This window comes from Lissotriton vulgaris, chromosome 1_1 (genome assembly GCF_964263255.1).
Source record: "Lissotriton vulgaris chromosome 1_1, aLisVul1.2, whole genome shotgun sequence".
NCBI lineage: Eukaryota > Metazoa > Chordata > Amphibia > Caudata > Salamandridae > Lissotriton > Lissotriton vulgaris.
In genome coordinates, this window is record NC_141685.1 from 935185321 (window position 1) to 935202663 (window position 17343).

A 17343-nucleotide genomic window follows, 5' to 3' on the forward strand; every position below is an offset into this window, starting at 1 on the left:
TTAGGCTTTCTATTGGAAGTAGGGACTAGGGCTACCTGTACCATTGGCTGCTTGGACTTGGACTGGGACTAGTGGTAGGGCTAAGGCCTTTATTGGACGTAGAGATCAGGGTTTTTGAACTGATTGGGTGCTTGGACTAGGGTTAAGATTGGCTGCAAGGTCCTGGTCTCCTATTGGTTCTAGATGTTAGGGCTAGTGTTGTGATTGGATAGTGTTAGGGCTAGGGTTCCTATTGGCTGAAGGGGTCTCCTGATTACTAGGGCTACAAAAAAGGCCAGGCTTAGGGCGTCTCAGCCCGGGCGTCAAGGCTAAGGGTGGAGAGGACAAGGGTAGTTGCCTGTTTGGGCCTGTTCGAGACTGGTCGGGACTAGGGCCAGAAATGCTGCCCTTTGTCTCATTTAAAAAAAAAATCCTTCACTCTTTTATCCCTCCACTATCCTTTTTCTATCAAAATTAACAGACTAACTGGAGGAGGAGGATTATTGGAATGAGGCACTGGCGAGTTCTAGAGGCGCGGCCATCTCGATTCGCCTCCGGCTGATCCAATTTAAATACTTACACAGAGCGTACTACACGCGGCAGAGGCTGTGGAGGGCGGGACTCATAGCATCCCCAAAGTGTACTAGGTGTGGAAGTGAGGAGGGTACTTTCCTCTATACAGTGTGGAGTTGTGGACGCCTGGACAGGTTCTGGTGCGGTGTCTGGAATGGCCTAGATGAAGCGTTGGGTTGGGTGCTCCAGCGCACGCCGCTCTTGGGACTGCTGCATGTGCTGGAGGGAGTGGGAGGCAACTTGTACAAGAGGCACTTGTTCCTATTGGGACTAGCGATAGCCAAGCGCGACATGGCTAGGGCCTGGAAGGACCCGCAGCCCCTGTCACTTCTTGCTTGGAAGAGGGGCCTAGGCTGCTGTATGGGGATGGAGAAGCCCATATTCCTGGCTCGCGGCTGCCCCAGCAAACATTATTTGATATGGAAGAGGTGGGCGGACTACAGGGGTATTTGGCTAGAGCCCCCGATAGAGCAGGATCCGGAACCAGAAATATGAGTGAACTTGTCGATCGGATGAGTGTGCGCGAGTGGCTTGAACAATCGAATGTCGTGCGGGGGGAGGGAACAGGGTGGGAGGGGAGGGGGCAGTAGTTGGGGGGGGGGGTTCAGGGGATCGGGTAGGGGGTCTAGTTCACTTTAACTGTTCCCATTGTTTCGACTACAAAAGCAATGACTGATTGTGGTACTGTACAAATGTATTGATTCTTGGCAGATCTGGGGTACAGAGATCTGTGGCTACTTTTGTGATCAGTCAATAAGTCTGTTAATTTTTTTTTTTTTTTTAAACAGATAACATGTTCACTTCTCAAATTCCATATTCAACTATACTAATATACTACCCAAATAACTGAATAACATATCTACTACTCAAATTACTTCATATTTATACTATACTAATTTTCAACACTAATCCTTTATGGGTTCCGGAGTGGCGTGCTACTCGCCAAAAAAGCGCTTCAACACCCATCAGGGGTAACAAGTGCGATATGAATGCAAATCTTTCTTCCCCTTTTATCCATCCGCTATCGTTCTCACTCCAAGTAACAGACTAATATCCACCACAGAATTTACCTCATATTTAACCATATTAATTCACCACTAATCCTTTATAGGCTCCCTGAATAGCATGCGTCAACAAGCGAGCGATAAATAAATACTAACCTTTGTCCTACTCTATCCTTCTGCTATCATTCAAAATCCAAATAACTGACTAACCTATCCACCACTTAAAATGTACTTGCATATTTCACTATACTAATTCAACACTAATCCTCTGTGGGTCCTGGAGTAGCGTGCTACCCGCCGAAAAAACGCTTCGATGCCTCGTCGGGGGTAGTAAGCGCTATATAAATGCAATTACAATACAATAAAATTACAATATATATATATTTATATTTTTATATATATACATTAACTAAGATTGATGTATAGTTTGCAATGTATAATTCTGGAATTACTGATATCTACTCTGATTCCAGCATGTGAATCTATGAAAGACACCCCAATACTGGAGAAGAACATAAGTTACTTACCTGTAAACTGTGGTTCTCCAGTATTGGTGTCTTTCATAGATTCACATACGATCCACCCAGCTCCCCTCAGAGGCTCCCCTCGTTTATTTGACTCTTATGACGCTCTTGTGCTAGAAAATCTGAGGATCTGATCCTCTGAGGAGAAGGTTCTAGAGGGTGCTGATGCCTGACTGGCTGGAGTTTGGACTATATCTAATGACTTGGACGAGTTATTAAAGTGACACGTTTTTTTCCTATTTATTGCCATTTTACAATACTTCCTATGGATTTTTGATTATCTCTCGTGGAGAGATGTGGCTCACTGGTTAGAGGCGGCAGACCTGTAAGCAGAGAACGGCCCGGGACCAGGGTTCAATTCCCGATGCGGCAGGGTCGTGGACCAGGGGTCAACGGACTCGATAATTCTCGCCTCAGTGCCTACTCTAACCAGGGAACACACTCGGTAACTCTGGGCATAAAGCTTGCCTCATCTCTACAACGGCCCCCCACAGACGCCGGGGAGTCCTGGTTTCACCCTGGAGATACCCAGAAAGGGACCATCTCAAAACCAGGACGGGTTCCCCAGCGGTCTGCAGCGCCAGGACACTCGGTTAGAGTAACAGTGCGCTTTACAAATACCCCACATTTACATTTACATTTATGCCATTGTTATACTATGGATATATTGCTATTTTATGTAGCGTGGGACTCCCACTTAGACGACGGGGAATGATTCAAGCATGTGAATCTATGAAAGACACCAATACTGGAGAAACACCGTTTACAGGTAAGTCATTTATGTTCTTTTGTTGTTCATGGTTGTTCAATGCATTTTAGGCCAAGAGCAAGATGGCCGCCGGGTAGGAGCTCCTTGCTAGAGCTCCGAGCTTGGGATATCAACTCTGGATTTAATCCCCGTTAGCACCCGCATCTTAGAGGACTCGAAGTTTCCTACAACAACAAGTAACTGGAGCAAGTAACTGGATGTAAAGCTATCTTTAGTACCTGTTTTGAGGACGGCTGCTCCCCAGGCGCTGGACATCGCACGAGCTGCCTTGAGATCGGCTGCTAAGCGGACGGCTGCTGTTCTGGCGTTGGACCTTGGAGGTGCTGGATTCCGGGATCGCCCTGTGGTCGTAGGAAGGCGCCCGTTCTGTACCGGACCTGTGGTGGTTCTACTGAGGAGCTGCGCACCGCTAGACATCGTTGGAGCTGCCTGTGATCGGCTGCTGCACACGGGCGCTGGACGTTGGTGCAGCTGGAGTCAGATATCGGTCGGAGGGCTCCCGTGGCCACACCGGACGGTTCTGCAGGGGAGTCCCGCACCGCCAGCCGCACAGCGAGTGCTTTACTGCCCGCGGCAGGGCTCCTGACGGTCTGGGGGCCTGCCCATCACAGCCGGAGCGGTCCTGAGGGGCGTGAGACGCAGGAGGGCTCCCGGGACTTCACCGGACTGGGGAGTCTCGCGTCGCTGGCCACCCTCGGAGCCTCGAGCCCTGTGCTTCCCGCGGAAGGGCTCCTGGCTGTGGGGGTCTGCCTGTCATCACCGGAGCGGCTCCACAGGATTCACGGCGGCGGCGGGGGGTCGAGAGAGGCCTCCCCCCGCCCGCTCTACGGCGGAGACGCGGGTTGTTACACTGATTGCCGCGACCAGCGGGGAATAGAGAAGCAGAGCCGCCGGCTCCACAGCAGTGAGTCGCGGCGGCATCGGAGCGCCGAGAGAGGCCCCCCCGCCCCCCCCCCCCCCCCCCCCGGCCATCTTAACTGAACGCTGGCAAATATCGGCGTTGCCCCGAGGCTGGGACTACAGAGCACATGCTCAATAGAAAGCTGGATAAGGTATTTACTTTGCCTTACTCGTTTTTTCTATTTTGTTTTTCATTCTCTAAAAACTCCTTTGTTCAAAATGGCAGGGGCCATAAAAATGAGCAATGAATCCCCTCCTGCACCGCCTGAGCCCACGAGGCCCCTCTACAGTTTCACCTCAGATAACAAAAACAGAGATAAGACTCTCCACAGCAAGCAAGACTCTGAGCCAGCCGGAATAGAATCTGAAACTGCTCGTCCCTGCTCTCAAAACAGCAACAACTAAAAGAGGACTAATGACGCCATCCCCCCTACTTTGGCGGCCATGTTAGACTATTCTTTCTCTTTGGCGGCCATCATGGACTAGACTTTCTGACTACTTTTGACTATCGGTTCAAACTTTCCTCCCATGCTCTAAAAGCAACAACTCTCAAAAGAAAGCTACCGGCTATATCACCTACCTCAGACTTTATATAACTATGTATCTATATAGACTTTATATAATAGGTATCTTTGTGTGATTAAGTGTCTGCCTTCTATTGCAGTATTATACTTCTACTGGTATTTTATACACTGTATGTAACCTGCACCCATTTTCACGTTTGCATCACCGGTAGTGCACGGATCGCTACCTCATATGCTACCGGTTGCTCACTAGTGTCATGTTTGTCTATTGCAGCCTATTGTTTGCACGTATATTGGTTCCAGTGTTTCTTTAACATTTTATTGCAGTATTATACTTACACTACCGATATTTTATACACTTTATGTAACCCGTACCCTTTTTCACTTTTTCCTCACCGATAGTGCACTGATCGCTACCTCATATGCTACCGGTTGCTCACTGGTGTCATATGTGTCTATTGTAGCCTATTGTTTGCACCTATATTGGTTCCAGTATTTCTTTAGTATTTTATTGATCGCTACCTCATATGCTACAGGTTGCTCACTAGTGTCATGTTTGACTATTGTAGCCTATTGTTTGCACCTATATTGGTTCCAGTATTTCTTTAGTATTTTATTGCAGTATTATACTTCTATTGGTATTTTATACACTTTATGTAACCTGCACCCATTTTCACTTTTTTCTCACCGGTAGTGCACTGATCGCTACCTCATATGCTACCGGTTGCTCACTAGTGCCATATATGTCTATCGTAGCCTATTGTTTGCCATGCCAATACTGGTTCCAGTATTTCCTTAGTATTTTATTCCTATTTGTATACTGTATACTCTGTAAGCTGCACCCATCTCTCCTTTATCCTTATTATGCACTGATTGCTACCTCATATATATTTTATTCAGTCCTGTAAGCTGCACCCATTCACTTTCTATCCCTGGATTACACCGACGCTACTTCTTACATTCTGTTTATTTTTTCTGGCCATTCACCAGTGTCACTTTGATTCCATTTAATTGATTGCTACCTCCTATATCTTGTACATTTGGTAAGCTGCGCCCACTCACTGTATGTCCCTGGACTGCACCGATTGCTACCTCCTTATATTTGACCACTCACTAGTGTCTCTCCTGTGCCATGTAACCTACGGTTGACAGTTGTTCTTTGTATAAGCGTATCCTCCCATACCCAACTATTCAGCCAGCACAACATGGAGCTCATCGGCAAGCACACATATAGAATCAACTACCCATCCACTCTCACCAAAAAAGCCGCTAAACGCTTTAAACACAATTTCCTGAGGTCCCACCCTGAAACCCCCTTTGCCGACACCTACTTCTCACCGGTCAATGGAGCCCTGAACATTGATATCATCTTCCACACCCCACGCAGAGCTCAATGGAAAAAAGCGTTCCTCACCGTCTCCACCACCAGGAAAACCGCTCATGGTCTAACTCTCTCCATCACGCCATCCCAACTCTTCCCTGGCAGAACCATCATTGCTATTTACAATAACGGGATTGTCCTAATTCAATCCACAGACAAGAACCTGGAACTACTAGACAACCTGTTCCCCAAGTTCAAAGAGCACCTTTCCAAGCCGCGGACCTCCACCCATGACTCCTCCAGCACTATCACTCCTGACGTCACAGCCCTCACCCACAACCCCTCTAACCTAGCTCAGCATCAGAACGACACGCACCTCACCTCTACCCCTAGCACCCTAGTCAATCAGCCACCTGCTGTAACCACCCCACACACCTCATTCACAGTCACAAATCTATCCCCCTCATACACTACCCCCCCTCTAACACTAACCCTTTGACCCCCTCACATAACACTACCACTCCCATTCCTCTCTCCCCTAACATAACTCCCACCCACAACCCCTCTAACTTAGATCAGTACCAGAACGACACGCATAGCGACAAATCCCACCCTTTGTCTCCCCCCACTCTCAGTCCCCACTACCACCCGCTAATTAACGAAGCAGAGCACACCACACCTATTATGATAACTCCCCCTCCCCATGACAGGACCATCCCCAGCTCCCCCCCCACTCTAAGCCCTCACTACCCTTCAGGCTCCCCCATCACCACCAACATACACTCCACTTCCACCCCGCTCTCGCCGCCCGCTACCAATGCCCTCCTATACGCCACCAACTTCCGCCGTACCTCATCCACTCCCATCGCCCTCATACCCTCTCTCCTCCCTAACACCAACCCGTACACCGACACCACGGAACTCTGCGGGAACACCAACCCACCCCCCCACTCGCACGATAATCCCCAGGTCAGCCACTCACCCATGACTCCCACCCCCAGCACCCACACTTATCCCACGCTGGACAAGATTATGTCCTCCCTCCTCCAGCTCAAAGCAGACATTCACACCATCAAAGAAGACATTCACACCATCAAAGAGCTACTCATCACACCCCCCAGACACACTTAACTCACCAACACCCCCCCTCTCAACTTGCCCTACACCCGGCCTGATGACGCTTCCAAGCTACACCCATCACACAGGACAGCGATCCACGCCCACAATCGCAACAACCGCACCCGTCGCCCACACTGGACAGCGATCCCTGACAACAATCGCAACAACCGACCCCGTCGCACATGCAACCCTCTGTTGGATACCGACACTCTCACCCTCCTCCGCTTCTACGACCCAGCTGCCATCAACCACCCAACCGCCTCGCACCTCCCCATTCCCATGATTCACTCAAATCCCTGTAGACCCTCCACACTAAACAACAGAATCTCCGTCTCGAATAACCTTAGGATAGTCCCCCTCTCTCTAGTACCCTTTACCTCCACTGACACCTCTACCTCCAATGCACTCTCCTAAATTGCAGATCGGCCTCTAGACACTCCTCCGCCATCGCCGACCTAATCCTAACATTGGACCTTGACCTAATCATCTTGACTGAAACATGGCTAACTGAATCTTCCACACCTATAATGGACATTCTGGTTCTTCCCAACTACCACATCATTAGGCTTGACAGGTCTGGCAAGATAGGTGGTGGAATCGCATGCATATACAGGAACAACCTTGCTGTTATGAAAGTCTCCGCATCGTCCCTACCCTCCCCAACTTCCTACGAATACATCTGCTTCGATATTATCAGTGAGGGCAAACCGACATGCTCTCTTCACGGCATTTACCACCCACCCAGAGACAACCTCTCCTTCGTCCAACAAATCATGGACATGATTTCAATCAACGCTGGACGACAGCTCACCCAAATATACCTTGGTGACTTCAACCTCCACTGGAACGATCTCAATGATGCGGTGGTAAATAGTCTTAAAAACTTCCTCGACGCACTGGACCTCACCCAAATATGCAACAGCCCGACCCACGAGAAAGGCTCTATCCTCGACCTTATCATTGCCAAAGAGGAGGCTATCCAACTTGAGTCTATCCAACCATGTGACTGGTCAGACCATCATATTGTCACATTCTTCATCAACGAAAAAGTCAAACTCAACACGGGTCAACCCTCCAGACTTAAAGTATGGAAAAGAGATCTGAAAAAACTCAACCCATACTCCCTACCCCCCGAACAGCCGCGACCTCCTGCTCCCTCCTACCGGCGCAACAGATGTCCAATCCTTGACTGACCACTATCTCAACGCCATGACCTCAATAATTAATGAGGCTGCTCCCATACAGCTAAAAAGAGTCTCCGCTAAAATCTCCAATCCATGGTACGACAGGAGTCTCAATGAAGATAGACGAGCCATGCGAATGGCAGAGCGCACCTGGAGAACAGCTCCCTCTGCACTGCACCTGAAAATCTCGAAGAAAAGGAGAAACGCCTACTTCAGGAAAATAAAGCGCTCAAAAGCAAACTACTTCAGCCTCCAGCTCGACCAAGCAAAAAACCGCCCAAGAAAACTGTTTGAGCTAATCAGAACACAAGCCAAGGAACAACCCCAACCTCTAAGTACTTCATGCGAAGCTCCCTCCTGTGAAGACTTCGCCGCTTTCTTTACCCAAAAAACTGACAACATAAAGAGTGATCTCCGCACTGACGCAAACCTCTTCGCCACACCCAATTGCATAACACCCTCCGAACTAAAAAACAATGCTACATGGTCTTCCTTCGACACCTACTCCGAAGAAGAAATAGGCAAACTGCTCAGCACCTTGAAACCTTCCAATCATCTCACGGATCCCCTCCCTGCTAATGCTGTCAAAGATTTCACCCCATTGCTCCTACCACTCTGGACTAAAATTATCAACACCTCGCTCCAACAAGGAACCTTCCCAGACTCCCTCAAAGTTGGACAAGTCACACCTTTACTAAAGAAACCCACCGCCGACCCATCCGACCTGAACAACTACCGTCCCATTACCATTATTCCCACTCTCGCCAAACTGTTGGAAAAATGCGCACAACTGCAACTGACTAAACACATTGATCAGTTTGATCTCCTCAACCCGCATCAATCAGGCTTCCGAGCAGGACACAGTACGGAAACTGCTATGACCCACATAATTGACGACGCCCTTCAAATCCTAGATCAAAATGATACCTGCCTCCTCATCCTTCTTGATCTCTCCTCAGCATTCGACACTGTTAAACATGAGAATCTACTCGATCTTTTGAACACAAGAATGTGTATATTGGGGACTGTTCTCAAGTGGTTCTCCTCCTTTCTACATAACAAAACGTAGGAATTCAAGAGTAACAACCGGATGTCCTCGCCAATACCTGTTTCGTTAGGTGGCCCCCAAGGATCCTCCCTATCACCAACTTTGTTCAACCTAGTTATGGAACCTCTCACTACCTTACTACAAGCATCCAATGTACTCTTTCACATGTACGCATATGACACTCAACTATATCTCAAATTACAATCCCCCAATGACATTTCACTCCTGAACTCAACGATCATAAACACCCAATCCTGGCTTGCCAATAATCATCTCAAACTCAATGCTCTGAAAACAGAGTTCCTTCTGATCTTACCTCCCGCGAAGATCTCCACCACTCAAACCTGGCTTAAACAGCTAACTGCACTCAATGTCCAGCCCACCTTAGTGGATTCAGCAAAATCTCTAGGCATAACTCTCGACTCCAATCTCAGCATGCAGCATCATATCAGCAAGGCTACTAAAGGAGCGAACTTCCAAATCAACACCCTGAGGAAACTTAAACCCTTCCTGCCAGCCAAAGACTTCCAAACTGCAGTACAAGCACTAGTAATCCCGCCAATTGAATACGGCAGCATCGCCCTCTGCGGTCTCCCGCTAACTACTACTGCACCCTTAAGAGCTTCTCTAAACGCTGCAGCGAGACTCATCACGGGGTCAAAAAAACTCGCATATCTCCCCTGACTTGAAATCCTTGAACTGGCTGCCGTTTGAAGCCAGAATACATCTGAAAATAGCCTGCATGACAAACAAGGCTGTACACCTGAGCTCTCCCAGATACCTCACTCAGAAACTGTCAATCTCTGGCGGCTCTAGAAACACTAGAGGCACTAACAATCTTCTGCTAAAACCTCGTAGATTCCGGAAGGAAAAAACTTATAAACGCTCTTTCTCAGGAATGGCACCCAGGATCTGGAACTCACTCCCTCCATAAACCAGACTCATCTCCTCCTTCACACTTTTTAAGAAAGAAGTAAAAGCTATTCTCATGGCCAAATACACTTGACCTATTAATGTTGAGCTGTAAAGATTCTGCACCGATCTGTATTATTCTGTTCGATTCCTATGACTAGGTGTTGTACCTGTACTATTGGCTTACCTGACTATCTTTGCACACATTTATCTGTAATATTTGCTTTATTGTGGTATTGTTGCTACTTTACTCCTTAATGACCTGCTTTTCATTCTCTTGTTGGTATTCCCTGCATTGTAAAGCGCTCTGATATCTGCAAAGATCTTGTTCGCGCTATATAAAACTTTCAAAATAAAATAAAAATAAAATAAATCAATATGCAGGAGGACTCCCAGGCGAATATTACCATCAACATAGCAGACATTTAAGTAGCCCTCTAAAAGTTTAGAGATCTTTTGTTGCCACCCATCACCGTTATAGGCTTCTGACCTTGGGGGTGGACATTAAGATTTGAGTTACGTGTCATATTTTTAACTTATTAATGTTTTCTTTTTATTGTGTACTTTTATGGTTTTATACATGAGAACAGAATAAAGAATGATTTGATTTGAATAAATCACTTACTTTTATACAAAAAATCTTAAATATAGACACCTAAATTGAAGGTTTATCTGCTCCCAAAGATAACCTTCAAACAGCGGAGGGCTTGTCTTCTAATAGAATGTGTTTGTTCACTATTAGAGAGCCGTACATCTGTAGTGAACTCTAATGCTGAACAAACACATGGGTTTGCTATAAGAAGACAAGTCCTCTTCTTTTTAATTGTACTATGTATATGAAAGGTTGTCTTTGGAATCTGGTAAACCTTCATTGTCAAGCTGTGCCTCTTCTCTTTTCCACTATCAATGCCCAGCTCTGCTTTTGGGTTCACTCTTTAGGAGCCAGCTCTGCTTCCACTGTTCTCCCTCTTTTCCTGTCTTGACCCTCTGTAGCTAACCCTTCTTTTTGGCTCTTTATTCAGCTTCAAGCTCTGCATTCTCTTTGTCCAACATATATGCTAGATATTCTATGTTTCGAACACTAAGCTCTTAACTTTCTAAGTTATCTCCACCTAACATGGCGCCATTTGCGTTTACTCCCACTTCCTTTTCCAGTCTGCTTCATAATATGTACACCTCCTGGCCTTTCAATCTGACACGGGAAATAATATCCCCCCAGTTTTGGATCTTGTATAGGTTCAAACACTTGCATTATTCCCATTTTGGAATTCTCAGTCGAAATACTAGATCAGCATTGTTAACTTGCTTTCATGAAAGTGGCAATGCTCTGACTTCCATTCTTCCAAAGCCCATGTTCTCTACTGCACACTGCCCATAGCAAATTCAAAAGTGGTTCCGCTGTATTGCCTCATGTCTGGGCTGTTTGCCTCCATTCAAATATAGGATATGCTTACCATCTTTCAGTAGACCGCACATGCTCAGTCTACTATTTAGCTTCCATCCAGTAAGGTCAGAACTATGCTGATCCTCTCCCTCGGTTACCTACTAACAGATTATGCCTGTCTCATTACTTTTGCCCATTCTATTACATACAATAGATCAGAGCTGTAGATTCTTGTACATTACTTTGTCATACCTTCTGAGATTAACCCTCTCCCTGTCATTGTTTTCGTTACAGATAGCGGGCCTCCGGTTTGTGTTTCTAATAAATCAAGATCTAATTGCACTGATAAAAGCTGAAGCTGCGAAAATCAATCAGCAGTGACTGACTGAAGAGACAGGGGTGAATACCCCATGGACCATGACTGGTAAATCACCAGGCAACCTGTGGCCTTCCACCTTGGAGAAATGTCAGACTGGCTGAAGTTGGAGTGTGGTCAGAACCCACATACACTTAAAGGAGGCCAGAATGCTGATGCTGGAGCAAGGCTAGTCCGCTGGATACTGGAGTGAGGTCACACTACTCTCCTTCACTTTTCACAGCAAGGAGGAGGCAAACTACTGGATTACTCTGTGCTCCTACTTATTCAATGCTGATGGTCATAATTGTTAATACTTCACAGAGTTATAGATATGGGACACTGAGTGAAGGGGCAGTTGGGTGAAGCCATGCAGCTATATTATGCCCAATCTACTTTGCACTACGAGAGGCAGTCATATTGCCAAACATTGTCCCTCTCCTTTAGCGAGAGGTCACAATAAAAATCTACACTGTATTTCTCTTCACCAAGAACATGTAAATACCTAAGAGATATACGTATGGTTTCAAAGTACTCTTCTCTGCATATGTTTAAATCAACAGTTTTTAGGGGGGGTTCCTTTTTTTAAAATCAAGAGGTTGAGTTAAACACTTTGTGTCAGAAGTCGAAGATACCTCACACAGAATTGGTGCTTGTGTAGCAGTGGATAAAAAAGAAGAGTGAAGGCCTGTAATGACCAGAACCATATCCCACCCCCTCACTCCGCAGGTGGGGCCTGATGAGTTATGAGACTAAATTGATCACCCCTTGACAATTTCATGAGGTTCTTTGGTTTAGAGGAATGGGGTATCCCCTCCCCCCCCCCCCTATTCCTATGCAAAACTGTTGCTGGAATCTGATGTTAAAACAGGTGTCACCTTTGTCCACCTACCATTTCCCTTTCTCCTATTCGCCATAATAAAGTTTACATTGAAAAACTATATTGTAAATCGGATATAATTTATTGTTGTAGAAAATGTGCAGCATGTAGAAGTAAGCTTTCTTCTATGGCCATGGTGGTAATTGAATCTGTACATTTCTTCTTCCCTGCTGCAGATAATAAATTGTACCTTGTAACATTCATCCTAGAATGTATTATACAAATAAAATCTCTGACTACCACTAATGGGCTATTTGTGATGCACAAATCAGACTGCCTTTGCGGAATTCATTTCATGGGCTGACGACAGCTTGCACAAAAGTAGCGCTTCCTACTCGTCACACAACTGCAAAATGTTATAGAGACCCATAATACACTACAGGCAGTCTGAACTTTCATTGATAGTCTGTTAATGGGTATGTGTTTGGTGCACAAGTAGCTGAAGCTGATTTGACTTTCAAACCCCTTGTTTAAGTTGTTTTAAGCGGCTATTCATTCCTCGGTAGAGGACTTTACATTTGGTTCAACAGTGTGAGATTCTTGCATTACAGAATGAAACCTTCTTTCACAGAATTTAGTGGTTTTTTTTTGGTCTGATTATGAATACACTTCCACATTTTTGTAGGGGTAAAGGATCAAGCTGCTTTCCTTATTTTAACAACTGCACAGAATGTCTGAACCTTTGCCAGTATATTTTTGGACTATCTTTCACCGGGTTCTCCTGTACTTGTATTTTTAGCTCTCAAAATTCATGTTAGAGCCATGTGTGGCTGTAGATACACATGCTTTGAATATTCCTGCCATCCAGTATCTGAAAGAGACACGTTAGTGATAGATTCCTTACCTTAGAATATCCCCAGGCGTCAGACTGGATCCGGAAACTTTTGCGTAGCAATAACCCTGCGAGCCGGTAGGCGTCGCCTACGGCTCCGCGTCCGTCATCGGCGTCGTGAGCGCCGGAATGACGTCGGAGTACTTAGACGGCGCCCATGTGCGCTGACGTCAGTTCTTCTTTTTTTCCGCGCCAGCTAGCGCAGATCCGGAAGAAGCTCTACCCCCAGTCAATTTTTGACTGAACTTTTTGATCTTTTTGATCTTTCATTTTTGTCGAGTTCTCGACTCTATCGGTGCCAGGGATGCCCGGGTTCAAGCCTTGTTCGAAGTGCGATCGACTCATGTCGGTCACGGACCCCCCTCGCCGGTGCCTGAAGTGCTTAGGCCTCGACCACGACGATCGGACCTGCTCCGACTGCCGGGCCCTGACGTCGAAGGCTAGGCGGGAGCGGTCCCGCAAGCGACTCGAGCTGAGGCAGTCGGCCCCGCGCCGCTCCAGGTCCCGGTCCCACGGGAGGTCGAGGGACAGGTCGCGAGGTCGGAGTCATCGAAGCTCCGGAAGTGAACACCGATCGTCTGGTTCCAAGTCCTCAGGTAAGAGGCATGAGAGGTCGGAGCGACGTCATCGATCCTCCGACCCGCCCCGACGCTCGCACGATGCGGCCGGGACTGGATCCAGAAACTTTTGCGTAGCAATACCCCTGCGCGCCGGTAGGCATCGTCTGCGGCTCCGCGTCAGTCGTCGGCGTCGTGAGCGCCGGAATGACGTCGTCGGGGTACTTAGACGGCGCCCATGCGCGCTGACGTCAGTTCTGATTACACAGCTTTTCCGCGCCAGATACGCAGAGCCATGATAGAACTAACACTGGTGCCATGAAACTAGGGCCCTGAAAGGGGATGACCTTAACCCTAGATATCGGTTCGCAGAACGGGGAGGATGGGTGGGTCGGTAAGGAATCTATCACTAACTAATGTCTCTTACAGATATATCGTTACACAAGTAGTAACTTCTGCATCTGAAAGAGACACGTTAGTGATAGATTCCTTACCTTAGAATAGATACCCCAGCAATACCAACCCCGGTGGTGGGTCTGCGAACCAATATCACACCACAAAGTCCTGGAGGACGGAACAGCCAAAGAAGCCATCCCTCCGGACTTGACTGTCCAGGCAGTAGTGTCTTGCAAACGTGTGCAGCGAGGCCCACGTAGCTGCCTGGCAAATGTCCTGTAAGGGGACTCCTCGGCCCAGGGCAGTTGTTGTCGCCGTGGCCCGAGTGGAGTGAGCCCGCAGCCCAGCCGGGGGCTCCTTCCTCGCCATGGAGTAACATGCTTGAATACACAAGATGATCCACCTCGAAATGGTCCTCTTGTGTACAGCCTTTCCCTTCTTCGCGCCCACGTAACCAACAAAGAGTTGGTCATCCACCCGGAATTGGCGTGTGCGATCTAGGTAGTAGGAGAGCGCATGTTTTGGATCCAGACGGTGGAGCCTCTCTTCCTCTTTCGAGGGATGCGGAGGCGGAAAGAAGGTGGGCAAAGTGATGGACTGCCCGATGTGGAAGGCCGTGACAACCTTGGGCAGAAAGGAAGGTCGTGTACGTAACACCACCTTGTCAGGATGAACAGATAGGAAAGGTGGAGAAGAAGAAAGAGCCTGGAGCTCACTCACTCTCCTGGCAGAGGTGATGGCAACCAGGAAGGCAGTTTTCAACGTGAGAAGACGGAGAGGACAGTTATGGAGTGGCTCAAAGGGAGCACACATCAGATAAGTGAGAACAAGATTCAAGTCCCACTGGGGCATCACGAAGGGAACAGGAGGGAACATGTGTGTGATGCCCTTCAGAAATCTACTTACAATGGGGGACTTGAATAAAGAAGGCTGATCAGGTAGCCTTAAGAAGGCGGATAGAGCAGAAAGGTACCCTTTAAGAGTGCCCAGAGCAGAGCCCTGCTGGGCAAGGGAAAGAAGAAAGAGCAGCACTTCTGAAAGGGGTGCAGAGAGAGGATCCACAGCCTTTGCTGTGCACCATGCCACAAATTTGTTCCACCTGCAGGCGTATACCGACTTTGTGGAGGGACGCCTGGCTGCCAGAATGATATCACAGACTTCAGGAGGCAAGTCAAATGGCCTCAACTGCCGCCGTTCAATCTCCAAGCTTGTAGGTGGAGACTGGACAGGTTCGGGTGCAGGACCGTCCCCTGCTGCTGCGACAGAAGGTCCTCCCGAAGAGGCAGACGAATCGGGGGATCGACTGACATGCTGAGTAGCTCGGGATACCAGTATCTTCGTGCCCAGTCCGGAGCCACAAGGATAACCTGGGCCCGGTCGCGCCTGATCTTCTTCAGCACTCTGGGCAGAAGTGGTATAGGCGGAAAGGCGTACAACAAACCGCAGCTCCACTGGCGACGAAAAGCGTCTCCGAGCGAGTGCCGCCTTGGAAATTCCAACGCGCAGAACTGATGACATTGCGCGTTCTCTTCTGTGGTGAATAGATCTAACCAAGGCTCTCCCCACTGCTGAAAGAGACCTTGCGCCACGTCCGAGTTCAGACGCCATTCGTGATCCATCATGCACCGACGGCTGAGTTCGTCCACCCTGGCATTCAGAGAGCCTGCCAGGTGTTGAACCACCAGGGTCACGCCCTGATGTTCCAGCCATTGCCATAGGCGCAGAGCCTCCTGGCAAAGGGTCCACGACCCCACTCCGCCTTGTTTGTTGCAGTACCACATGGCGGTGGTGTTGTCGGTGAACACTTGCACTGCACTTCCCCGGACAGAGGGGAGGAATGCCTTCAGTGCTAGACGAATCGCCCGAAGCTCCAACAGGTTGATATGGAGCCGGGACTCCGCCGGAGACCAGAGGCCTCTGATCTCCGCCTCTCCCATGTGGCCTCCCCAGCCCTGGAGGGACGCGTCCGTCACAACTACGTGCTCCGGAAGGGGCAGGGAGAGGGATCTGCCACTGACCCAGTCGCGGTCCGTGAGCCACCACTGCAGTTGTCTCGCAGTGCCCTCCGAGATCAAGACATGATCCGACAGGTTGCCCTGATGCTGGGCCCACTGAAACTTCAGGTCCCACTGCAGAGCCCGCATCCGCTACCTGGCGTGACGCACCAGAAGGATGCAGGAGGCCATCAGCCCCAGAAGTCGCAGCGTCAACCTGACCGAGACTCGGGATAATGGCTGGAAGATGGGAACCAGAGCCTGAATATCCAAAACCCGCTGTTCGGGTGGGAAAACCCGAAACTGCGCCGAGTCGAGAACCGCTCCGATGAAGAGGAGCTTCTGAGAGGGACACAGGTGTGACTTCGGCACATTGATGGAGAACCCCAGCAGGTGCAGGAGGTCGGCCGTAGTCTGGAGGTGGCTGACGACTGTCTGGGGCGAGCCCGCCTTCAACAACCAGTCGTCGAGGTAGGGGAAGACTGATACCCCCTGCCTGCGCAGATGAGCTGCGACCACCGCCATCACCTTCGTGAACACCCGTGGGGCGCTGGTAAGGCCGAAGGGGAGCACGGTAAACTGAAAGTGCTCTTGGCCTACCATGAACCGCAGGTAACGCCGGTGGGCCGGCAGGATGGGGATGTGGAAATAGGCGTCCTGCAAGTCCAACGCTACCATCCAGTCTCCCGGGTCCAGGGCAGCCAGGACCTGAGCCAAAGTCAGCATCTTGAACTTCTCCGTCCGGAGGAAGCCGTTGACGTTCCGCAAGTCCAAGATAGGGCGTAGGCCCCCTTTGCCCTTCTTGGGCACCAGAAAGTAGTGGGAGTAACATCCACACCCTACTTCTGGCCCAGGAACGCGCTCGATGGCCCTCTTGGCCAAGAGGGCCGTGACTTCCTCTTGCAGAAGTTGCAAGTGATCCCCCGACACACGGTGGTATTGCGGTGGCATGGATGGAGGGGATGCCTCGAAGGGGAGGGAATAGCCCCTTCGGACAATCTGCAGCACCCACCTGTCCGAAGTGACTGTGTGCCAGTGGGAGAGGTGATGGCGAACCCTGCCCCCCACAGAGGTCACATGGGCCAGAA

The 17343-nt window shown here is 48.9% G+C and overlaps 1 protein-coding gene across 1 annotated transcript in view; it reads left to right on the top strand.

Annotated features, from left to right (window-relative positions):
* The window catches only part of MCRS1 (microspherule protein 1), a 329302-nt gene extending 316584 nt beyond the window's left edge, over nucleotides 1–12718 (top strand). The window contains exon 15 of the mRNA XM_086959133.1: nucleotides 11536–12718. Within this exon, the coding sequence (XP_086815259.1) occupies nucleotides 11536–11622 (87 nt within the window). The 3' untranslated portion in view covers nucleotides 11623–12718. The remainder of the gene's footprint in view (nucleotides 1–11535) is intronic.
* Nucleotides 12719–17343: the final 4625 nt, after the last annotated feature.